General features: G+C 37.7%; 1 protein-coding gene across 1 annotated transcript in view; it reads right to left on the bottom strand.

The window, feature by feature from the left end:
* The window catches only part of GPC5 (glypican 5), a 1,374,959-nt gene that overhangs the window by 1,330,585 nt on the left and 17,215 nt on the right, over positions 1–27,159 (bottom strand). Inside the window, exon 2 of the mRNA XM_032610694.1 lies at positions 2,957–3,118. Coding sequence (XP_032466585.1) covers positions 2,957–3,118 — 162 coding nt within the window. The remainder of the gene's footprint in view (positions 1–2,956; positions 3,119–27,159) is intronic.

Below are 27,159 nucleotides of genomic sequence, written 5' to 3'. Positions count from 1 at the left end.
TATCAAAGGCTGTATGCTACGTGAATGACAACCCACAGGACACACTGAACCCCAGGTCGTACTTATGGGTTCTTCCAAAACCATATCTTTGTTTGCCTGTTTTATTTTCAGGAAACCTATAACAAATACCTTAACTGAAAAAAGTAGAATTATCCCAGTAAGGAGGCTGATTCCAGCCCCAGTGATATTACCTTCCAGGGCTAAATTCCAGAGCTGAATGTGGGCTGTACGTGGAATAACCTTATGTCTTCTGGTACCAGCTGCTGGCACTGTCTCCTCTCTTCGGAGCAATCCCAGCCTTCCTGCCTTCATCTTACAGTCGTGTGGGGTCCGCTACACCCACACACCCAAGTGATCATCCCCACCAGTCATATCCAAAGGTTTACTTCAAAAACATGCTCCCAAGGAACCCCATAAGATCTATGAGAGAAGGGACCAGACTACATCCCAGTCCGAAGTCTTTTATAACCCACAATATGGCTAAAAGGACAGGGTAGTACTGCTGAAGTAGGAAATAGAAGTGAAATATTAAAAACTAAAAAGATCAAAAAAATAAAAATAAAAAGATCAAAATGTAGCACATCTACTTACATGACTTAAGCAGTGAAATGATTTCCTCCATTAAATTGCTCTCAAGCAGACTAAGTCTCCCACTAAAATGTACTAGCTTCTTTCTTCTTAGGAAACACAAAGGCTGATTTGCGTTCAGACATTTTCATTACATAGAAACTGGACAGAGGGCTTTACTTATTGATAAAGTAGCCTGTTCAGTTATGATACAGCAAATGTGATCTCTCAAATGGCTTTTAGCACATATATTTAGCTTGTTTTTATGGAACTAAGCCTAAAGCTACTTATTCTATACATTAAATTAAAAGCAGGTATTCTTCTTGTAAGAGAATTTGTTCCAGTAAAGTTAGTCTTTAGGAAATTTCTTCTAAAGCTGTCTTGCCTTCTCATGATTCTTAAATAAAATTGACAGGTCACAAAGGGAGAACATGACAATTTATTATAACAAATTATATTTAAGAAAGGCCCTTTTTTCACTTTTGTAATTGATACTTAAATACACAGCAAAACTCACCCTATTAAATATAGCAGGTGCAATTTACTAAACAAAAAATAACAAAAGTTATACATAATATTAACTGACACTCCAGTAGAGATAATCTCATGTCCTTATACTACTGATCAGTTGTCGCCAAACTTTTAGCAATATCACCAAAAGTTTTCAGCAGCCTAAACCCATGTTAAAAGTCTAAACATTCCAGGTTTTAGATTTCTCCCAACCTTTTGAATTTAATGTGCTCTATCTTGATCAATTTATCCGACAATATGTGAAAAGGTTTTTAGAGTATACTTGAAGACAGAAGAAAATGTTCAACTACCATTCATTGAGTCCCTATGTGATCGTAACTGCTGGTACTTTCTTTCACCTACATGGTTAACACTGCTCTCCAAAAAGGTAGGTTTGATTTGTCATGATCTTCTTCGGCCATGCCTTCTTACTTGGAGGGATTTAGTTTTGACATTAAAAGATGAGAAATCATAATGAAGCTTCCCTGTTCAAAAATCTTTAATGAGTCTCTCAAACTCAAGTTGATGTTTCAGGTCTTCTTTCACGTGAGTCCAGCTTACCTTTTCAAGCATATGGTCCGCAATTCCCATCCACATCTCCCTGTTCTGGTAAGGTTGATTTATTCACTGCCCCCTTTATCTCTAAACTGTATTTTCCATATTGTACACACTATCATTTTCATAAGAAAAAATCATTACATCACTTTCTGTGGGTGGTTAATATCTTCTAGTTCAGTCAGTTCAAGCCACCAAGCTTTGCTTAAAAGGCATATCAATATATTTGCCTCCAACAATTTCACATGAATAAATTCCATAACATAAATAATGTTGTTTTCTAAGACATCTAAAAATATTACTGGATTAAAACATCTTCAAATCTGACATGTCACAATTTCTATAAAAAAATCATCAATTCATCATGAACTACATTTTAATTCAACTTAAGTTTTGTCCTGATTATATTTATTTTATTTAATACGTATAGTTTTAAAAATTAATCAGCTTTGTGATTTAGTTCTGTATGTAAACAAAGCACAAATTATTTAAATAGATTGACATTAATATACTTATTTAAAAGGAATACTAGCAGAAGTTATATTTTGCATTGAACAAAAGCAATAATTTTGTTTGAAAAGCAGTGTAATCTAAAGATTTTCATTCTAATAATATATAGAATAGCTAATGCTTTATAAAAGGAAAAATAAATTAAGCTATTTTATGTAGCAATAAGGAATTGTACAGAGGAGATGACTAAAATAAGAAAAAGATCACCTGTTTTCCAATGTGTATTGTAATTTCATAACCCATTGATTTTATTTCTGAATATATTGTTTGAATTAAGGTTGAGTTCTGGTCGTAGCTGACCCTTAAACACCCAATTAATATTTCCTATTTTACTATTTATCAGACTTGTCTACCCTTCGATATATCACACTGGTGTTCTTAGGAAAATCACATGAAGTACTAGAGGAAAAAATGAGACAAATATGTTTTTAATTATATTTTTGAAAATGAATCTATCATTACCCAGTTAAAAGTGACGAGACTTTGTTTTATAGACAATTTAATAAAATCTAATAATCATGTCTGTTCATACTGAAGTAAAACCATGGGTCAGAGTATTGCAGGATTTGGCAGAACCCCCAGAAAGGCATAAATTTCACTAACATTACAGACTCCCTACTCTAAGTCAATTTATATGCCCCAGAATAACCTCTGAAACAAGCTGTGAAGGTCAGAAAAAGCTAAAACCTCATTTTATACCAGAATAATATGCAAAGACAAAGAAGTAAACCTAGACAAATTTACCAGTATAATAATAACAATAGGTAAATTACATAGCAAGATTTATGTTCAGTTTCAGAAATGATACATTTACCTTGAAAGGCAGCTGTGTTTCGAGATATCAGAAACTTTAATGTAGAGCTGGATGTTTGAAGCACCTGCTGCATATCTTGGCGAGCTGTGATTTGATAACTTTCCTCCATCTTCCTGGTGCAACATGCAGGGTTTTTGGCTATGCAAACCTGAAGATCAGGCCCTGGAATACATAGAATATTTTTCATAATAATTACCTGTTCATTTAACAAACATGACATGTTACGTATCAGACATTAATGATCAGCACTGCACATTACAGGTTCATGTTCTATATGCCCACCAGAAAAATGATACCAGTGGGTTGACACCAGCCTTAGGATACCCTGGATCCCACAGGAAGCTGTGTCAGAAACTGGCCCCATCCACCAGCAGGCAAAAAACACAAACAAAGGAAGGTTAAAAAATATGCTACTAAACAACAAATGGATCACTGAGGAAATCAAAGAAGAAATCAAAAAATACCTAGAGACAAATGAAAATAAAAACACAACAATCTAAAATCTATAGGATGCAACAGAAGAAGTTCTAAGAGTGAAGTTTATAGCAATACAAGCTTACTTCAGGAAAAAAAAAATCTCAAAAGCACAACCAAACCTTATACCTAAAAGAACTAGAAAAATAAGAACAATGACAACAATAACAACAAAATATTAGTAGAAGGAAAGAAATCATAAAGCAGAAATAAATGAAAGAGAGAATTTGAAAAAACTAAAAAACAGTAGAAAAGATCAATGAAACTAAGAGCTGATTCTTTGAAAAGACAGACAAAATTGATAAACCATTAGCCAGACTCATCAAAAAAGAAAGAGGGCCCAAATTAATAAAATTAGAAATGAAAAAGGAGAAGTTACAACTGACACCACAGACATACAAAGGGTCACAAGAGATTACTACAAATAATTATAGCCCAATAAAATGCGCAACCTAAAAGAAATGGATAAATTTCTAGAAATGCACAATATCCCAAGACTGAACCAGGAAGAAACAGAAAATATAAACAGTCTAACTACCAGTAATGAAAGTGAATCAGTAATAAAGAAAAAAAAAAAAAAAGTCCAGGACCAGATGGCTTCACAGGTGAATTCTACCAAACATTTAGAGAAGAGTTAATACCTATCTTTCTCAAACTATTCCAAAATATTGCAGAGGAAGGAAGCTTTGGAACTCATTCTACAAACACAGCATCACTCTGATACAAAAACCAGGCAAAGGTATCACAAAAAGAAAATTACAGGGCTTCCCTGGTGGCGCAGTGGTTGAGAGTCTGCCTGCTGATGCAGGGGACACGAGTTCGTGCCCTGGTCCGGGAAGACCCACATGCCGTGGAGCGGCTGGGCCTGTGAGCCATGGCCACTAAGCCTGCGCGTCCGGAGCCTGTGCTCCACAACAGGAGAGGCCACAACCGTGAGACAGGCCCACGCACCGCAAAAAAAAAAAAAAAAAAAGAAAGAAAGAAAATTACAGGTGAATGTTACAGATGAAAATAGATGCAAAAATCCTCAACAAGGTATTAGCAAACCAAATTTTCAATATTATATTAAAAAACTCATACATCATGATCAAGTGTAATTTATCCCAGTGATGAATGGATGGTTCAATATCCCCAATCAGTGTGATAACCACATTAACAAATTGAAGAATAAAAATTATATGATCATCTCAATAGATACAGAAAAAGCTTTTGACAAAATTCAACATCCATTTATGATAAAAACACTCCAGAAAGTGGGCAGAGAGGAAACATATTTCAACATAGTAAAAGCCATATATGACAAACCCAAGCTAACATAATACTCAGTGGTGAGAAACTAAAAGCATTTCTTCTACGATCAGGTACAAGAAAAGGATATCCACTCTTGCCACTTTTATTCAACATAGTGTTGGAACTCCTAGCCACAACAGCAGACAGGAAAAAGAAACAAAAGGAGTCCAAACTGGAAAGGAAGAAGTAAAACTGTCACTGTATGCAAATGACATGATACTATACATAGAAAATCCTCAAGACACCATCAAAAACCTACTAGAGCTCATCAATGAATTCAGTAAATTTGCAGGATACAAAATTAATATACAGAAATCTGTTGCATTTCTATACACTAACAATGAACTATCGGAAAGAGAAATTAAGGAAATAATTTCATTTACAATCACATCCAAAAGAATAAAATATCTAGGAATAAACCTACCTAAGGAGGTAAAAGACCTGTACTCAGAAAACTATAAGACACTGATGAAAGAAATTGAAGACAACATAAACATACAGAAACATATACCATGTTCACTGATTAGGAGAATTAATATTATTAAAATGACCATACTACCCAAGGCTATCTACAGATTCAGTGCAATCCGTATCAAAATACCAAGAGCATTTTTCACAGAACTAGAACACATAATTTTAAAATTTGTGTGGAAACACAGAAGTCCCTGAATAGCCAAAACAATCTTGAGAAAGAAGAACAGATCTGAAGGAATCATGCTCCCTGATTTCAAACTATACTACAAAGCTACAGTAATCAAAACAGTATCGTACTGGCACAAAAACACATACATATATCAATGGAACAGAATAGAGAGTACAGAAATGAACCCACACTTACATGGGCAATTAATTTATGAAAAGGAGGCAAGAATATACAATGGGGAAAAGACAGCCTCTTCAATAATGGTGTTGGAAAAACTGGACAGCGACACACAAAAGAATCAAACTGGCTACCCTCTCACACCATGCACAAAAATAAATTCCAAATGGGTTAAATACCTAAATATACGGCCCAAAACCATAAAGTTTCTAGAAGAAAACATAGACGGTAAGCTCTTTGATATCTATCTTAGAAATATTTTGTTGGGTATGTCTCCTCAGGCAAGGGAAACAAAAACAAAATAAATAAATGAGCCTATGCCAAATTGAAAAGCTTCTGCACAGCAGAGGAAACTACCGACAAAGTGAAAAGGCCACCCACTGAACGGGAGAAGATATTTGTAACTGATATATCCAATAGGGGTTAATATCTAAAATCTTCAAAGAACCCATACAACTCAATATCAAAAAAACTAACAATGCAGTTAAAAAGTAGACAGAGGTTCTGAATAGACATTTTTATGAAGAAGACATACAGATGGTCAACAGACACATGAAAAGATGCTCAAGATCACTAATCGTCAGGGAAATGGAAATTAAAACCATAATGAGATATCACCGCACATTGTCCAAGTGGCTATTATCAAAAAGACAGCAAATAACAAGTGTTATCAAGGATGTGGAAAAAAAGAGGACCTTTGTGCATTTTTTTTTTTTTTTTTTTTTTTTGTGCATTGTTGATGAGAATGTAAATTGGTGTAGCTGCTATGGAAAACAGCATGGAAATTCCTCAAAAAATGAAAAATAGAACTACTATATAATCCAACAATTCCATCCCTGGGTATTTATTTGAAGAAAACAAAAAACATTAATTTGAAAAGATACATGCACCCCTATACTCACTGCAGCATTATTTACAATAGCTAAGATATGGAAGCAACATAAGTGCCCATCAATAAATGAATGGATAAATAATGTAATATATATATCATATGTGAGATAGATATATCACATGTGATATATACATAAAGTTAGTCATGAAAAAGAATAAAATCTTGCCATTTGTGACAACATGAATGGAACTAGAGAGTATTATGCTAGGTGAAATAGGTCAAACAGTAAAAGACAAATAGTGTACGATTCCACTTACATGTGGAATCTAAAAACCAAAACAAATGAACAAACAAAACAGAAACAGAGTCATAAATACAGAAAACAAACAGGTGGTTGCCAGAGGGGAGGGGAATAGGGAGAGAAAGAAATAGGTGAGGGAGATTAAGAGGTACAAACTTCCAGTTGTAAAATAAATGAGACACAGTGTGGGGAATATAGTCAATGACTACATAATATCTTTGTATGGTGACATATTGTAACTAGACTTATGGCAATTATTTTGAAATGTATTGAAATATCAAATCATTATGCTGTGTAACAGGAACTAACAGAGTTGTACACCAATTGTACTTCAAAAACAAACAAACTCATATAAAAAGAGATCAGATATGTACAGGGAGTTGGAAAAGGGGCAACTGGACGAAGATAGTCAAAAGGTACAAACTCCCAGTTATAAAGATAAGTAAGTACTAGAGATGTAAAGTACAATGTGATAAATATAAGTAACATCGCTGTATGTTATATATGAAAGTTAAGAGAGTAAATCCTAAGAGTCTCACCACAAGGAAAAACTTTTTTCTATTTCTTTGATTTTGTATCTACAAGAGAGAAGAGATGTTCAGTAAACTTATTTTGATAACCATTTCATGATGTATGCAAGTAAAATCATTATGCTGTATACCTTAAACTTATACAGTGTTGTATGTCAATTGTATCTCAATAAAACTGGAAGAAAAAAAAACTACAATGCGATACCACCTCACACCCATTAGAATGACTACTATGAAAAATACAGATAATAACAAGTGTTAGCGAGGATGTGGAGTTATTAGAACACTTGTGTACTGCTGGTTGGAATGAGAAATGGTAAAACCACTGTGGAAAACAATATGGCAGTTACTCAATAACCCAAAAGTAGCATTACCATAAGATCCAGCAATTCTACTTCTGTATACATACCCAAAAGAATTGAAAACAGTCTTGAAGAGATATTTGTACACCATATTCGCAGCATATTATTCACAATAGCTAAAACATGGAAGCAGCCCAAGTGTCCATGGATTGATGAATGGTAAGCAAAATATGGCATATACATACACTGGAATATTATTCAATCTTAAAAAGGAAGGAAATTCTGACTTATGCTACAGCATGGATGAACCTTGAGGACATTACACTAGGTGAAATATGCCAGTCACAAAAACACAAATATAACTCCACTCATATGAGGTTCTTAGGATCACCAAAATCATAGAGACAGAAAGTAGAATGGTGGTTAGCTGGGACAGGGCAGAGGCGGGAGACTGGGGAGTTACTGTTTAATGGGGACAGTTTCAGTTTTGCAAGATGTAAAGAGTTCTGGAGGTAGATGGTGGCAGTGGTTTGTGTAACATAAACGTAATTAGTACCACCGAACTGTGCACTTATAAAGTGGTTAAGATGGTAAATTTCATATTTTACTGCAATAAAAAAAATTAGAAACAAATCTTGCTAATATGATTAACAACTCTTATCCTAGACAGGAGCCCAGGGCAAGCCCCGTTATCCATAGCAGGTACGCTAGAGAACAGAGAAAAAGGTATGCGGAGTGGAAGAGTGCCTAAAGAGGACAACCCTGAGGGTGCATCGTGGGGTGAGCTTCAGGGCATCCCAAGCCTACCCAGGTTTCAGGACAATTGTATTTACATGGCCCAATATAATACAGTTATGCCCTTATTTTAGGGTAGGAGTAACGGTTATGGTCTTTGATCTCTGCAGAGTTTCACAGCTTCCACATTAGCTCTTCACTGACCAACCATAGATCAGCAAACATAAAATATGCAAATGTGCGTGTGCACGCGCGCACACACCCACACACACACACACACACACACACACACACACACACACACACAAATAGCCACCTTTCAATCTCCTTTTCCACAAAGATTCAGCCTCAGGCTTCAGTTTCTGTAAGTTAGACAAATAAACAGCAGCGTCCTTGAGCACTGCACAAAGGCTCAGACACATAAAATGTGTCACAGTAGGTAACACCTTGTCAATTATTTTTTATTTATATTGCCTAAAGTTATACAAATGCAAATTCCACTTCAAACAGTAAAACTGACTTAAAGAAAACAAAGCTATCTTCTCAGCTTTCTTCCTAAATGGAAAGACTGAGGAATTAGAGTTCAGAGAAAAACAATGATAGAGACTGCGGAAGAGAACCAATGAATAAATATTAAAAGATATAAACATATTTGCTACAGGAAAGACTGCTAGGGAATAAAAATAATGATAATAGTAACAACAACAACAATAATAGATCACTGCAAATATCTCTCCAGAATTTAAATACCTAACATCACTTTGGGAGATCACATTCTTTTTCTTTTTTCTTAACTGTTCAATTAAATTTTTTTTTACATCTTTATTGGAGTATAATTGCTTTACAATGGTGTGTTAGTTTCTGCTGTACAACAAAGTGAATCAGTTATACATATACATATGTTTCCATATCTCTTCCCTCTTGGGTCTCCCTCCCTCCCACCCTCCCTATCCCACCCCTCTAGGTGGTCACAAAGCACTGAGATGATCTCCCTGTGCTATGCGGCTGCTTCCCACTAGCTATCTATTTTACATTTGGTAGTGTATATATGTCCATGCCACTCTCTCACTTTGTCACAGCTTACCCTTCCCCCTCCCCATATCCTCAAGTCCATCCTCTAGTAGGTCTGTGTCTTTATTCCTGCCTTACCCCTAGGTTCTTCATGACATTTTTTTTTCTTAAATTCCATATATATGTGTTAGCATACGGTATTTGTCTTTCTCTTTCTGACTTACTTCACTCTGTAGGACAGACTCTAGGTCCATCCATCTCATTACAAATAGCTCAATTTCATTTCTTTTTATGGCTGAGTAATATTCCATTGTATATATGTGCCACATCTTCTTTATCCATTCATCCGATGATGGACACTTAGGTTGTTTCCATCTCCGGATTATTGTAAATAGAGCTGCAATGAACATTTTGGTACATGACTCTTTTTGAATTATGGTTTTCTCAGGGTATATGACCAGTAGTGGGATTGCTAGGTCATATGGTAATTCTATTTTTAGTTTTTTAAGGAACCTCCATACTGTTCTCCATAGTGGCTGTACCAATTCACATTCCCACCAGCAGTGCAAGAGTGCTCCCTTTTCTCCACACCCTCTCCAACATTTATTCTTTCTAGATTTTTTGATGATGGCCATTCTGACTGGTGTGAGATAATATCTCATTGTAGTTTTGATTTGCATTTCTCTAATGATTAATGATGTTGAGCATTCTTTCATGTGTTTGTTGGCAATCTGTATATTTTCTTTGGAGAAATGTCTATTTAGGTCTTCTGCCCATTTTTGGATTGGGTTGTTTTTTTTTTGTTATTAAGCTGCATGAGCTGCTTGTAAATTTTGGAGATTAATCCTTTGTCAGTTGTTTCATTTGCAAATATTTTCTCCCATTCTGAGGGTTGTCTTTTGGTCTTGTTAATGGTTTCCTTGGCTGTGCAAAAGCTTTGAAGTTTCATTAGGTCCCATTTGTTTATTTTTATTTCCATTTCTCTAGGAGGTGGGTCAAAAAGGATCTTGCTGTGATTTATGTCATAGAGTGTTCTGCCTATGTTTTCCTCTAAGAGTTTGATAGTTTCTGGCCTTACGTTTAGGTCTTTAATCCATTTTGAGCTTATTTTTGTGTATGGTGTTAGGGAGTGATCTAATCTCATACTTTTACATGTACCTGTCCAGATTTCCCAGCACCAATTACTGAAGAGGCTGTCCTTTCTCCACTGTACATTCCTGCCTCCTTTATCAAAGATAAGGTGACCATATGTGTGTGGGTTTATCTCTGGGCTTTCTATCCTGTTCCATTGATCTATCTGTCTGTTTTTGTGCCAGTACCATACTGTCTTGATTACTGTAGCTTGGTAGTATAGTCTGAAGTCAGGGAGCCTGATTCCTCCAGCTCCGTTTTTCATTCTCAAGATTGCTTTGGCTATTCGGGGTCTTTTGTGTTTCCATACAAATTTTGAAATTTTTTGTTCTAGTTCTGTGAAAAATGCCAGTGGTAGTTTGATAGGGACTGCATTGAATCTGTAGATTGCTTTGGGTAGTAGAGTCATTTTCAAAATGTTGATTCTTCCAATCCAAGAACATGGTATATCTCTCCATCTATTTGTATCATCCTTAATTTCTTTCATCAGTGTCTTATAATTTTCTGCATACAGGTCTTTTGTCTCCTTAGGTAGGTTTATTCCTACCTAGATATTTTATTCCTTTTGTTGCAGTGGTAAATGGGAGTGTTTTCTTGATTTCACTTTCAGATTTTTCATCATTAGTGTATAGGAATGCCAGAGATTTCTGTGCATTAATTCTGTATCCTGCTACTTTACCAAATTCATTGATTAGCTCTAGTAGTTTTCTGGTAGCATCTTTAGGATTCTCTATGTATAGTATCATGTCATCTGCAAACAGTGACAGCTTTACTTCTTCTTTTCCAATTTGGATTCCTTTTATTTCCTTTTCTTCTCTGATTGCTGTGGCTAAAACTTCCAAAACTATGTTGAATAAGAGTGGTGAGAGTGGGCAACCTTGTCTTGTTCCTGATCTTAGTGGAAATGCTTTCAGTTTTTCACCATTGAGGATGATGTTGGCTGTGGGTTTGTCATATATGGCCTTTATTATGTTGAGGAAAGTTCCCTCTATGCCTACTTTCTGCAGGGTTTTTATTATAAATGGGTGTTGAATTTTGTCGAAAGCTTTTCCTGCATCTATTGAGATGATCGTATGGTTTTTCTCCTTCAATTTGTTAACATGGTGTATCACATTAATTGATTTGTGTATATTGAAGAATCCTTGCATTCCTTGAATAAACCCCACGTGATCATGGTGTATGATCCTATTAATGTGCTGTTGGATTCTGTTTGCTAGTATTTTGTTGAGGGTTTTTGCATCTATGTTCATCAGTGATATTGGCCTGTAGTTTTCTTTCTTTGTGACATCCTTGTCTGGTTTTGGTTATCAAGGTGATGGTGGCCTCGTAGAATGAGTTTGGGAGTGTTCCTCCCTCTGCTATATTTTGGAAGAGTTTGAGAAGGATAGGTGTTAGCTCTTCTCGAAATGCTTGATAGAATTGGCCTGTGAAGCCATCTGGTCCTGGGCTTTTGTTTGTTGGACGATTTTTAATCACAGTTTCAATTTCAGTGCTTGTGATTGGTCTGTTCATATTTTCTATTTCTTCCTGATTCAGTCTTGGCAGTTGTGCATTTCTAAGAATTTGTCCATTTCTTCCAGGTTGTCCATTTTATTGGCATAGAGTTCCCTGTAGTAATCTCTCATGATCTTTTGTATTTCTGCAGTGTCAGTTGTTACTTCTCCTTTTTCATTTCTAATTCTATTGATTTGAGTCTTCTCCCTTTTTTTCTTGATGAGTCTTGCTAATGGTTTATCAATTTTGTTTATGTTCTCAAAGAACCAGCTTTTAGTTTTACTGATCTTTGCTATCGTTTCCTTCATTTCTTTTTCATTTATTTCTGATCTGTAGATCACATTCTTAAACGTGGCCCAAGAAGGCCCCAAGTTGGACCACTTCTTCCTTCCCTCCTGCTCTAGCCTCATCTCAAGTAACATCAGTCACTGTACTCTTCCCTTCACACACCAGCCTTCTTTTATTTCCTCATATTCACCAAGTGCCCTCTTTGCACAGAGCCATTCTGCATGCTCTTCCCTCTGTCTTAGACAGTCTTGCGGCAAACACACACCTTCCCTGACTTCATTCCCATCTATTTTTCTTTAGGTCTTAATTATGTCTTCCCACAGAAACTTTCCTTAACCCCACCGACAGCTCCAGTCCCTACTCTATGCCTTTGGACTGCCCCTCATTCCTCTTCATTGCACTTATCATCATAAGAAAGCAAAGCCAAATGGACCCCAAACAGATACTACATGGTAACAAGATATATTTTTAAAATATTTCAAAGCCTGGCTTCAAAGAACATGGCATAACTGAGGATGCTTATGAAACAACAAGAGTACGCAACCCAAGCTCAGGAGCAGCAGTCGTGTTTCTGATCAGTAAAACCAAACTCTGCGAGAATGAAAGTGCTAAAAACAAAATGAAATTAAAAATAAAACAGCAGGCTCCTTGCTGAAGGGGCCCTCGACCAGAATTGTGTGGGCTTTTCTTAATTGCCTACCCAGAAGCAGCAGTACTGGTTACTACATTTTCCTTTCTGTCCCTGTTAACAGCCATCTACCTGCTTGTGTACTTTTGTTAATATGTTAAAACAGGAAAATTGGGAGGCATTCTGGAAAGATGGTGAAAGTGGCAGCATAGTTTTCACGATCTCCAAATCCCCACATGGACCAGACAGAACAACTTGAAACCAATTCCAAAAAATACAACAAAACTGGGTGACGTAATATCCCCACAACCTTCAAAATATATGTGGAGTGGGGAAAAAACAGCAACAGCCACAGATCTTCACAGTATCAGGGTCTGGGCAGAAGAGAGAAAAATGCAAGAGAGGGATAATGTCTGAAGGACCTAAGGACAGATGAAGCCCCAAAGAGCCAATCAGAATTCACAAGAAAGCACAGTGGACCAATCTGTGAACAGCAGCTGAAATGGAGAGTTTTGCCCTCTCAATCACTGGATGTGTGCAAAGAAGCCAAGATTAAAATGAATGAATTAGCAGGAGCAATCCAGACCCCTATGAACTCTCCAAAGAGATCCAGCAGGCTCCTTTCCAAGGAAGAACCCCACGCAGAACAGAAACATCTGGAAGCGGAATGAAAATTCAACAGAAGAAGGAGTTAAGAGACGTACACAGAGAAGGTCCAGACCAAAGTGGGAAGGGAAATAAATCCAGGAAATTTCAGAAAACAAGCAGCCATACTTTTAAACGCTACATAAAACCAACAGAAGAAGAAACTCTGTAAAGTCACAAAAACTATTCTGAAGTCTATTTCAACCTAAATTTCCAAGGAAAAACACCAACTTCATGTGAACTGAACATCAAAAAATATTGAGGTCAAATCTCACACAGAGTTATTACGATAAAAAAGGGGAAAAGGAACAGAATAACATCCCTACAGACAAAGAAATCATGCCAGAAAGACATGCCCTCCCCCACAAAAAATTAAAAATTCAACCATGCTATTTCAAAGCAAGCTAAAAGATGACATAAAACATGAAAGAACAGCACAAATCAGAGTTTTTAAAATTCAGATATGAGGTGACAGTACTCAGGAAAGAATTAAAGATGAACGAAAAACATTCTGAAGAGAAGACTAAACTAGAAGAAACACAGGAGCCAATCACACAAAGGTAATACCTTAAGAGAAGCAGAGGGTGGAAAATAAGGAATTGTGAAAAACCAAAAAATACGAAAGGATTTGAAAGACAGTGACAAAAAATATTGTTTATTATGTAAACCCCTGAAGAAGAAAATAGGACAAATACTAAAACCTGTATTTTATTCTATGCTGTAACTGTTGTGAGGGTGAAATGGGATAAAACAAATAAGTAATTATGGACTATTCAAATTCTGTTCTCTAATTCTATCCTGTATCCTTGAAAATCAGGATTTTTTTAGTGAAGAAGAAAAGAATACAGACATAATAAAGAAGAGGTTAAGTAAAACTCTGCAAAATAGATAGCTAGTGGGAAGAAGCCGCATGGCACAGGGAGATCAGCTCAGTGCTTTGTGACCACCTAGAAAGGGTGGGATAGGGAGGGTGGGAGGGAGACGCAAGACGGAGGGGGTATGGGGATATATGTACACGTATAGCTGATTCACTTTGTTATAAAGCAGAAACTAACACGCCATTGTAAAGCAATTATACTCCAATAAAAATGTTTTTAAAAAACCCATAAAGATATCAAAAAAAACTCTGCAAACTTGACTTAAAGTAGCAATATGAATGCACGAAGAAATTTACCTTTAAAAATATATGTTTCCAAAAAATATATATATATATATATTTCCTAGTTTCACTGAAAAGGCCTAGGAACAATGAATAACTGAGTGGCAAACGGTCCCCCTTGTGCCCAGATTATAATCTTGAAATACCAATACTCTCAAAAAGAAGTCAGTGCTTCTCTAAGAAATGCCTCCCTCTAGGTCTGGGGCAGGAAAGAGATAAGATGACAGACTAGCTAAGCATCTTGTCCACCAGATAGCCAAGAAGCTAGGGTCAAATAACCCTAGTGATTTGCTAATAGACTTGCTAGTAGATAGCAAATAGCTACCAGGGTCATATCAAAACGGACTCAGGAATCATATTAGTCTGCCAGGGCTGCCATTACAGAAGACCACAGACTGGCGGCTTACACAACAGAAATTTATTTTATCACAGTTCTGGAGGCTGGAAGTCCAAGACCAAGGTGCTGGCAGGTTTGGTTTCTTTTGAGGCCTCTCAAATCCTTGGCTTACAGATGGCACCTTCTCTGTGTGTCCTCACGTGGCCTGCTCTTTGTACATGTGCTCTCCCCATGTCTTTGTTCTTATAAGGACACCGGTAATGTTGGATTAGGACCCATCCTTATGACCTCATTTAACCTTAATTACCTCCCATCTCCTAAGTCATATTAGGGGCTAGGGCTTCAACTTAGGAATTTGGGGAACACAGTTTAGCCCATAGCAGAAGCCATCTTCAGCTATCATACTAAGGGAAGTAAGTCAGAAAGAGAAAGACAAATACCATACGATATCACTTATATGTAGAATCGAAAATATGACACAACTGAACCTATCTATGAAACAGAAACAGAATCATGGACATAGAGGACAGACTGGTGGTTGCCAAGGGGGGAGGGGGTTGGGGGAGGGATGCAGTGGGAGGCTGGGGTCAGCAGATGTAAGCTTTTATATATAGAATGGATAAACAACAAGGTCCTACTATACTGCACAGAGAACTATATTCGATAGCCTATGATAAACCATAATGGATATTTTTTAAAGATTTTATATATATATATATATATATATATGTAACTGAATCACTTTTCTGTACAGCAGAAATTAACACAACATTGTAAATCAACTGTACTTCAATAAAAAATATTAAAACTGAAAAAAAAGTCAACTTCAAAACGTTTTTGCTGGCTAAACATGGGACAATTTAAGCATCCCTAATAATAATTGCAATGGATTACAACCAATCAAATAAGCTTAAATCCAAGGGTTTTCTGTATCCATGCTTTCTCTTACAAAAAAAAAAAAGACAACTTTTAAAATAGTACCACTGATTGATAATATACATTCTCTTTTTATTTCAAACATTTACCTCTCCCCTAGCCAACTTGCAGGATTTTTATGTTTGTAACACGTATCAGCTTTGTTGATGGCTGACATAGGAAAGGGCCTTGGTGTCAAGACATTGACATCAAGATATACTTTAAGTTCCCCAGAATGGATGCTACATGTCATAAAATACCAAATTCTCACCAGATGAAAACAGGGCCTTGGAATTCAGAGTAGTAAGGTGATACTGGTAAATTTTTCTTTGTCTTTTCTGAGTGTGTCTTCTTGCCATACATTCTGAAACTGATCATCTGTGAAATGTTATCAGGGTGAAAGGGTTTTGACTGAGTCAAGTGTACTCCTTCATCCAGGTAGAATAAAAAATACTTAAGTCCATGTATCTAGCAGGAATCATGACAATGGCATTGGATCTCCTGAGAGCTGAGTAGCATCTGTTCCCTCTCCTGGAATTTCCTTTGAAGCTTTACCTCTTCCTCACTCACATACATGTTATTTAGATGAAATGGATACACACAAAAGGATGAAAACACAGCATTCTATCCTGTCAGCACAATGACTGATTCAGAAATAGACGGCCAGTCCCAAGAAAGAAATGCAGAGATATTTGCTGAGGCCTCCAGGAAAGCAAAGCTTTCTCTTTTCTGCTGGACCTGAATTCAATTATGCAAGAATGCAAGTTTTGCAGATGCCGTAGTCATTTTCCAGCTCAAAGTAAAGCCTGGATCTACGACAGATTCTTCAGTTACCTACCTCAAGAAATCTAGCCAATACAACACTAATAATATTTCCCAGGATTATGGCAGGCCAAATCATTCCACTCTCTTTTATGGTTTATTCCAGGACATCAGAAGGATGTGATACTAAATGCAGCTTCTGATAACACTCTTTTAGTGACCATTCCAGTTCTCTGCTCCAAAATGAAATAAACTGTGTTATGTCCAAGAAATAACAAGAAGGATTCCACTTGCAACATGGCAGTGCTAGCCACAGAAAGCCACCATGAACTGGGCAAGACACAACAATCAATGACCTGAAAGCCCTAGAGAGAGAACAAAAGAAGAAAGATTCTGGACAGGTGTCAGTATTTGGAGGAAACGGGAAAGCATGAGGTTAATTTCTCATCTCTGTGGCATTTGGCCTAAAACCTGTTTAACAGTTTTAAAGCTCATTCCTTTCTAAGTTCTGCCAACCCTGACCTGAAGGGCTGCCTAACAGTTCCTGATACCACCCTGCATCTTGGTGCTTTCCTGAACATTTGCTTTGTGTAGTTAATTGATTCCATTTAATTTGCTTCTCTCCCAAGACTACAAGCTCCGATAGGATAATGAGCACCTTTGCCTTGTTTCCCAATGTATTGCATATAACTAGCACAGTGCCCGGAACAAAAGATCTTCAGGGAAGTATTAGTCTCCCTCCCTTTCTCCTTACTTGCACATAAATATTTTGCAAGAAGCCTAAGAAAGCACTTTCACGGCTTAAAATTAATGAGATAGTTTTCCATATAGATCCAGGATGAGCGTGTTGCTGAGGACATTAAAAACTGGTTCAATAAACATTTTGAAATAGTATTTATGATGATCGAATTTACATTTTCACAAATATTCCTCAATAATGTACCAATGTAATTTAAAGATTCATCTCTTTTCTTTTCTGGAATACAGGCACTGTCCTCTAAAAGTATATATTGATATTATTCATTAAAATAAAAAAACTTTTTTTTCATAAGAGTATTAAGTGTTTCAGCTATTAAGGGTTTTTTATGGTTCTGGATTCAATAAAAAATGATAATAAAATTGAATTAAACATTCAATAAATAAAATAAGTAACATTTGCTAATCTACAAATTTAAACAAATAGGGTCAACATAATACCCACTGGTAGAACAGTAATGCTGTCCCTCGCATATAAATGGCATCATTGATCCTTCAATGGATAATGTATTCAGTTGTTTTTCTAGTCACGGTTGATGAATGTTCACACAAAATCACATATTTAAATCCTTACTTTTATAACCCATAACAAAGCAATTCTCATATGAAAGTATGTCCTGAAGCAGAGAAAAGGTCTGCTAAATGGAATGCTTTCTCAAACTTGAAGTCATGAATTTGGAGTCAACACTCTGACATGTTAACCAACTCAGGAGAAAAAGCTGAAATATATATTAATACATATATCTGTTAAGAACCAGCAACAGTAGAGCCTGCTCCTTGAGGGATGGAAAAAAAAATCAATTGCAATCTCATCCCCTCAGTTTTAATGAGCCCCAAACTGTTCTATAGCCAACAATCCACACTGTTTCTCTAAATGAAGCCAGGCCCATGCAGCACGGCTCCCGCAAGCCAGGCTGAGGCTGAGATTCTGAACTATCTGGCACAAGAAATTGAGCATTACTTCTCCATTTTCAAGGATGTATTTGCATCCACAGATGTCCATGGTCTAAAGACCTTGTCGGTGGTGGGGTCAGCGGTGGGGAAGGAGAGGAAGCTCCCAACCATAAATGGAGCCCAGAGCAAAACGAATTGCCTGCCACAATTCCTGTGGAATCAGCCCACTTCACAGTAACCCCCTTTCCTCTGAGAACTGCTCTCTCAACACCTCCACAGGAGAGGTCCCTGCCAATCTCAGGTATGTCAGGTGACCTCACATCTGATTAAAGTTTGCTGAACTGAAAGCAAATAAGTGATTGAAACAGAATCAACTGGACCGTTTCATCTGAGAATTTAGCATTGGAGCACACAGAAAGTCTAGTCTGTTTTCCATCAGGCTGTTCTAATACATAATTTAGGAGTGAGGGGCCCATGCTATTTCACCATGGAGACAAAAAATCAGAGTGTACAGAGTAGAGAAATGAAGGGAAAGCCATCAGAGTTCTCTATACTTCCTACTGTAGTTCTTTTCCGAGACCAAATTATTTCCCCATTATGGGGTTTCATAAGATACACCTAAGGCTTGTAATTAGTGTTTCTTGCAACCAAAGTACCCAAGCTAACACTCTAGTGGAGGGGTAGCAGGAAAGAATGAATTGATCGATGTTACATAGAAGGATCTCAGGAACGGTGAAACACGTTGAAAAGCCCAGGCAAAGAAACCAGGCTTAGAAATTGTGGGTGGGCAGGCAGAGTGCTTCTGGGTAGAGAATGGTGACACACTCAAAAGTGTCCCAACCCAAACACCAAGGCTACCTTTTGTGGCTAGAAATAAGTATCGTATTAAATACAACTCTTCACCAGCTCTACTACAGGGAACCCCACTGCCACCATGTTTGTTAACACACACATTAAAGGGAACTGTGTCACCCAGGTACTTGTGACTAAAAATAAACAAAAGGGCTTACCTGGTGGCGCAGTGGTTGAGAGTCCGCCTGCCGATGCAGGGGACACGGGTTCGTGCCCCGGTCCGGGAGAAGCTGATACTAAGCACATCCTCAGCTCCAATGCTGGGAGCACAGACTTGGTTCCAAGTCTCAGCTGTGTGGCTCAAAGCGAACTGCTGGGCTTTGGACAAGCTACAGGCAGAACTTGTTTTAATGCACTTTGCAGATACTGTGTTTTCTTTTTTTACAAATTAAAGGTTTGTGGCCACCCTGCGTTGAGCAAGCCTTTCTGCACCATTTTTCCAACAGCATTTGCTCCCTTCCTGTCTCTGTGTCACATTTTGGTAATGCTTGCATATTTCAAACTTTATCATTATGATTATATTTGTCATGGTGATCTGTGATCAGTGATCTTTGATGTTACTTTTGCAAAAAGATTACAACTCGCTCAGATGATGATGAGCATTTTTTTAGCAATAAAATATTTTTTAAGTTAAATTAAAAAAAAAAGCACACGGACTCTCAATGTGCCGCGGAGCGGCGGGGCCCGTGAGCCATGGCCGCTGAGCCTGCGCGTCCGGAGCCTGTGCTCCACAAGGGGAGAGGCCACACAGTGAGAGGCCCGCGTATCGCAAAAAAAAAAAAAGGGGATAACATGGTAGAGATAATAAGTTACACAAGTAGAGCTCCACATGGCAACATGGATGAATTTTAAAAGAATCTTTAAATGGCAAATGTAAGAAACAAAATGACATCTTTGGCACGGTGACATTTAGTAAGTTTAAATTATATATACGTTACACTACTGATATTTTTAAAGATATGTACATATGAGGAAATACATCGAACAAGAGTGGTTTAGGCAAGCAGAGGGGAGTATGGGGTACAGAAAAGATGAATGGGATGCAGAGAAAGGGATATTATCAAATAAGTTGAGAAAGTTCTTGCACAGGCTGCTAATAAATGTGCCACAAACTGAGAAGTATAATAATTCTACACTTGATTGCCTTAAAGAAAACAGAGTAATAACAAAACGTGACTTCATATTAAACTTTACATTTATTTTTAAATAAAAACAAACAGTCTTAAGACTGTAGAGCAGATATACATACAAATGAATAGTGGCAAGGAACACCAGCTAATACCCTCAATTCGATCCCAACCTGCTAGAATGCATTTGCTCTAAGAAATGTTTTCCATATCTCTCAGTCCTACCGAGTAAAAAAGACACTTTGTTTTCTACTGAGGATCACTTCATCAGCATCAATCTCTGACCCTATTCCTCTGGGGAAGATTTTTTCAGAAGCAACAGAATATAAACTTCCAAGCCATAATTCCATTTGAAACCCAAGCAAACACAAATACCTGCTAAATTAAAGAGCAAATGGCTTTAGATCCTTCTACCTCCACAACTTCGAATATTTCTAAATCCAAACCCATCTTCACTTCTCATCTCAGAAAAAGGTATGTCTCTTCTCCCGTTGAAGTTGGATCCAATGGGCATAACCTAACCCCTCCTGTTTTAGTCAGGGTTCTCCAGAGAACAGAACCAATAGGATACACTTGTACCTATATGAATAAGATTTATTATAAGGAATTGGATCACATAATTATGGAAGCTGAGAAGTCCCACAATCTGATGTCTGTAAGCTAGAGACCTAAGAAAACCAGTGTTGTAAATTCCAGTCCAAGTCCGAAGGCCTGAGAACCAGGGGTATCAATGGTGTAAGTTCCAGTTCCAGGACTGCTTGAACAGTCAGGCAGAGAGAGAGAGAGAGAGAGAGAGAGAGAGAGAGAAAGAAACAGAGAGAGAGAGCGAATCCAGCCTCCCTCTGCCTTTTTGTTCTGTTCAGGCCCTCAGTGAGTTGGAAGATGTCCATCCACACTGGGGAGGGCCTACTGCTTCACTCATTCCACCAATTCAGGTGCTAACCTCTTTATGTGAAACATGATCACAGACACACCCAGAAATGTTTAACCAGCTATCTGGACAACCCGTGGTGCAATCAACTTGACACATAAAATTAACCATTACATTTCCTATAATTTTAGGCACTTCATTCATCTCATTATTTCCTCTTGCTCCTTTAGGATTTCCTGCTTCTATCTTTCTCCTAGCTACTTTCTTACAGCAAATTCCCTAAATTATGTAGTTCCTCTAATTTACACTCTTTCATGTCATCTTTTATACTGTCGCCAGGATGAACAACCTAACGCAAGAATATCACTGTGCTACCCAGCTTAAACTTCTTGCATGTGTGGACTTCCCTGGTGGCACAGTAGTTGAGAGTCTGCCTGCCGATGCAGGGGACACAGGTTCGAGCCCCGGTCTGGGAAGATCCCACATGCTGCGGAGCGGCTGGGCCCGTGAGCCATGGCCGCTGAGCCTGCGCGTCCGGAGCCTGTGCTCCGCAACAGTGAGAGGCCCGCGTACCGCCAAAAAAAAAAAAAAAAAAAAGATCATTGATAGGGAGAAGGCAAACTGCTTTATGAAAATGAAGATTACCAAACTGGTTGAATCAGGATGTCTAGGGGAATGACTAGATCTTTATTTCTAAGGGACACTACAGGTTCTTGTCTTGCATACTAACACTTGAGAGACATTGATCTCTGCCGCATCATCCACTTTGCCTCATCTCACACCATCAACTCCACTACCTTTGAGCACAGAATGTTGTTCCATCATTTCCAGGCCTTTATACCATTTCTGCCCCAGGCTAGGATGCCCTTGACCCCTCTCTTCCTTATTCTTTCTACTGAACACTTTCTCATCTTTCCAAATTCAGTTCAAACGTTTCTGAGGGCCCCTATTAGGATTACCCAATCCCTACTTTGAATTCTATCAGCTCTATCCAAAACACTATCTTAGTACGTAAAATATTTTTATTCTACATTTTCTTCCCTCCTAAAAACCATCAGCTTCTTGGGGAAAAGGACCTTGTAATTTCTCCTTTATCTGATAAACTACTAATTACTGTTTGTCAAAGAAGAGAAGAGAAGAGAAAGGAATGGAGGAAGGGAGGGAGGAAAGAAGGACTGGTTATTCTACATTAGTCTATGAGTTGTCTTGAAGAGTAATAAAAATTTTTTTATTAAAATAGTGCTCATAAACTAGATGCTTTTTAAATATACTATAGATAGGACAGGATTTTTTTCTAAAACAAACTCAAAATTGGTAAGGCACATGAAAAAATGTGCCTTAAAAATCTTTATGTTCGGGCTTCCCTGGTGGCGCAGTGGTTGAGAGTCTGCCTGCCAATGCAGGGGACACAGGTTCGAGCCCTGGTCTGGGAAGATCCTACATGCCCTGGAGCGGCTAGGTCCGTGAGCCACAACTACTGAGCCTGCGCGTCTGGAGCCTGTGCTCCGCAACGGGAGAGGCCGCGACAGTGAGAGGCCCGCGCACCGCGATGAAGAGGGGCCCCCACTCTCTGCAAGTAGAGAAAGCCCTCGCACAGAAACGAAGAACCAACACAGCCAAAAATAAATTAATTAATTAATTAAATTTTTTAAAAAGAGGCTCTAAAAAAAAAATCTTTATGTTCAAACAAGCATTTATTCCTTCAGAACAACTTAAAATTTAGCCTTAACCAAAAAAAAAATTGCTTTTGAATTTTTTGAATTTAGAAAGAAGAAAAGTAAGGAACAAAAAGTTCTTACCTAATGATTTAATATTATAGCAGATAAACACACTAATCCATTTTACCCAGGAAATGAGTAAATTATGGAGTAGTAGACTGCATCTGAAAAAGTGTTAACCCAGATATTGGAATTCAGAAGAGGAAAAAAGGTAAACAGCACTTTGAAAATTGGTTACATTTATTATAGAAAAGCTCTAATAATATACCCAAACACATTAAAAATTAACAAAATGATGGATTAAAAATCCTAGCAAGTACCTGGTGTATAGCAGGCTGTCAAAAATGGTATTTGCTTTTCTCTTCTCATATAGCTATGATAACTAAACATCCCATTTAAATGACAAACATCTCATTTTAAAATTAACAATCTATTTAGATGCCTGCCCTTGAGTCAGCTGAGATACCCTATTTCTACCTGCAGGCTCCATCCCACTCCAGATTCTAGTATTAACTGAATCCTAGTCAAGGGTTCAATTAAGTATCCAAAATTCATTCTGCATTGGTTCAACATATTTAGTACCTTTGCTTGTCCTGACATACATTCATACCTGAATTCCAGTAACTAAATTATATATACTCCTACTGTTTATTCCATTTCTAACAATGGGGTCAAATTGTTTTCCCCAACCCATACTAGATTGCCAGCCTCCGTACTGGGCCCAGTTTCACCCAAAAACTTGGGTTATCAGTCATGACTATGATATCCAGAGCAGGGGTAACTAAATTCCAGGCTGTGTCTAAAAAACACTGGATTCTGGCAGTCTTCACCCACCACACTTTACTATCTAATCCTGCCACCAACTCCACCAAAAGAAGTCATTCTTGTCCCAAGAAAATCCAGCAATGTCATGATGAAATAGAATTGCAGGTCCCCAGGATCCTGTAAGTCTGCAGAAATCTATCCCTAAGTAAAACCAATCAACTGCTATGAGTTCCCATCCTCCTTCTATTACAGTGCAAGAGATATTTCTTATTACCTCCATAAATTTAATATCAGATTTATGATTTAGAATCATTATTTGCAAACATCACACAAAACTGAGGTCAGAAATCTTCATTTACAAAATACTTATAATAACTCATTACTTTTTCCTATCACTGGTCATTTTATTCCAAGTATGTATTATGACTGATTGTTTTATTTCTAATTGTTTCTTACTTGACTTAGAAACTTTTTTTTTTTTTTTTAAACTGGTACGCGGGCCTCTCACTGTTGTGGCCTCTCCCGTTGCGGAGCACAGGCTCCGGACGCGCAGACCCAGCGGCCATGACTCACGGGCCTAGCCGCTCCGCGGCATGTGGGATCTTCCCAGACCCGGGCACGAACCCGCGTCCCCTGCATCGGCAGGCGGACTCTCAACCACTGCGCCACCAGGGAAGCCCAACTTAGAAACTTTTAAGTAAAAAAAAAAAAAGGAATTGTACGCATACAGTAGCCTTTTTAAGCTCCTGTGTATCTGAGAATGCCTACTATCTTAAATACAGTTTCCTTCCAAAGTCTGTATCTTCCAGCTTCCAGTATCGTAGAGAAGTCCAACATCAACCTGCCTATTTGTCCTTTTAGTAACCTCTCTTCTTCTGACTATAAGTTTAAATGACTTTTTAAAGTACTAATGGTTCAAAAATTTTACCAGACTATAAATCATTTCAATAATAAAAATGGCCTCAAAAACAATAATATAAATGCTTAATAAATGGCCAAGTTAAGACTTGAAACCTGCAGCAAGGCTCCAAAGCCCATGCACTTAAATATTAGACCATAATGCTTCAAGTCTCTGACTCTGTAATATTTCTTCTATTATTTCTGAGACTGCCTTTCCTATGCTTTTCTCTCTCACTCTGAAATATTTATCAGTTGTTGGATCTTTCGACTGTATCTTGCACTCCTCCCATCTTTTTGTTCATAGTTTACATTACTTTAACCTTTTCTTCATAATTCAGGAGGAACTTAACCTATCTTCTAATTCAGTCATTCAGGTTCTATTTAGCCTATTTTTCATAGGCTTCACTGCATTCTTTAAGAAAACCATGAATTTGACCTTCAAGAATCCTTTTCTATACTCAGATTATTTTCCAAGATGTACAGTTTTGTCTTATGAATGCAACATGAAATATGAATGAGAAATTAGGAGGTATTCTTTTCTATTAAACATCTCTCAGACTGAAATTCTGGATCTTTTACAAGTCCAGCTGGTTTTCCATTTTTACATGTACCCTATAGAAGTTATCTGTTTTACGATGTATTTGGAGTTGCAATTAAGCTTGTCAAATTTTTAGATCTCTGTTGTTGAATTTCAGACGCAGAAAGGAATGTTAATCAATGTTTTCAGTCATGCTTCTTTACTAGCTGGGAGACCCAGGAGTCCAGGTGGGATAGGGAAGGATCAGCATCAGGAAGACACTGTGGAATGGGGAGTTTCAAGGCTCTGCCCAATTTTCTATACCATTTTTTAGGGTCTCCAGGGTGATGCTTCCTTCTTCAGCTGGTACCCCTGCCTTTGCTGGGATCAACATTAGCAGTGGCCCTGCTTCGCTTGGCATGCCAGTCTCGTTAGGGTGCACGTATCCTCTGTGAGTTCCGACATGCGGAACACTTTAGGAAACAGCAGTATAATCAATACTTTTCCTCTCATCTGCTGTCTCATGGCCCACCTCCCTGGTGGGTCCTACAGTTCTGAGCCAAAAGGTGTTAGTGAGGCTGCATTAGGGTGACATTTCTGATTTCTGGAGCAACTTTTCTTCCACAAGCTTCAGCAAACTGTAAGCTTATTGGTCCCTCCCTCATTCTTACCTTCATGAACTTTATCATGGAGAAATTTGTCAAATATTTTGGTATTTGGGTGATATTCCACTGTGGTTTCCATAAAATGATACATGTTTTCCCTATTTTATTGCTTAATGACTTTTATCATAATGTGGAGGGTGGGGAGGAAAAAGGAAGAGTTAAAATGCTAACATTCTGAATTCCACCTTAAAATGCTAACATTCTGAATTCCACCTTAAAAAGGCTAACAAACATTCTGAATTCCACCTTAAAAAGGCTAACATTCTGAATTCCACCTTAAAAATGCTAACATTCTGAATTCCACCTTAAAATGCTAACATTCTGAATTCCACCTTAAAAAGGCTAACAAACATTCTGAATTCCACCTTAAAAAGGCTAACATTCTGAATTCCACCTTAAAAAGGCTAACATTCTGAATTCCACCTTAAAAATGCTAACATTCTGAATTCCACCTTAAAATGCTAACATTCTGAATTCCACCTTAAAAAGGCTAACAAACATTCTGAATTCCACCTTAAAAAGGCTAACATTCTGAATTCCACCTTAAAAAGGCTAACATTCTGAATTCCACCTTAAAAATGCTAACATTCTGAATTCCACCTTAAAATGCTAACATTCTGAATTCCACCTTAAAAAGGCTAACATTCTGAATTCCACCTTAAAAATGCTAACATTCTGAATTCCACCTTAAAATGCTAACATTCTGAATTCCACCTTAAAAAGGCTAACAAACATTCTGAATTCCACCTTAAAAAGGCTAACATTCTGAATTCCACCTTAAAAAGGCTAACATTCTGAATTCCACCTTAAAAATGCTAACATTCTGAATTCCACCTTAAAATGCTAACATTCTGAATTCCACCTTAAAAAGGCTAGCTAACATTCTGAATTCCACCTTAAACAAAAAAAAGTTTATCTTCCTTCTTTTCTTTCCTTTTCTTTTTTTTTTTTTTTTTTTTTTTTTTTTTTTTTTTGCGGTACGCTATGGCAGCTCCCGTTGCGGAGCACAGGCTCCGGACGCGCAGGCTCAGCGGCCATGGCTCACTGGCCCGGCCGCTCCACAGCACGTGGGATCCTCCCGGACCGGGGCACGAACCCGTGTCCCTTGCATCGTCAGGCGGACTCTCAACCACTGCGCCACCAGGGAAGCCCTTATCTCTTTCTTAATGTGCTGTTTTGTTTTGTTTTGTTTTTGTTTTGTTTTTTGTATTAGAATGGAACTTCCTGAAGAGGTATGCCTCACAGTATGTAATTGTAAAAATGGACCATCACATCCCAAAATAACTGTTAGCAGTTCTTTATGACATTTAGACAAGTTTCTACCTCAGAATACACAAGTAAATAAGCTAGCAGATTCTTTGAACAGAAGCGAAGAGAAAAAGGTGGATGATTCTAAAATCCTTGAAAGTGTTTACTTGTTCACCCTCTGGATGACTATGGGAGGTGCTATTGATTTATAATGACTGGTAGAAATGTGCTTATGA

The sequence above is a fragment of the Phocoena sinus genome, chromosome 18 (genome assembly GCF_008692025.1).
Source record: "Phocoena sinus isolate mPhoSin1 chromosome 18, mPhoSin1.pri, whole genome shotgun sequence".
Classification (NCBI taxonomy): Eukaryota; Metazoa; Chordata; class Mammalia; order Artiodactyla; family Phocoenidae; genus Phocoena; species Phocoena sinus.
This window is presented reverse-complemented; position numbering and strand designations above follow the sequence as displayed.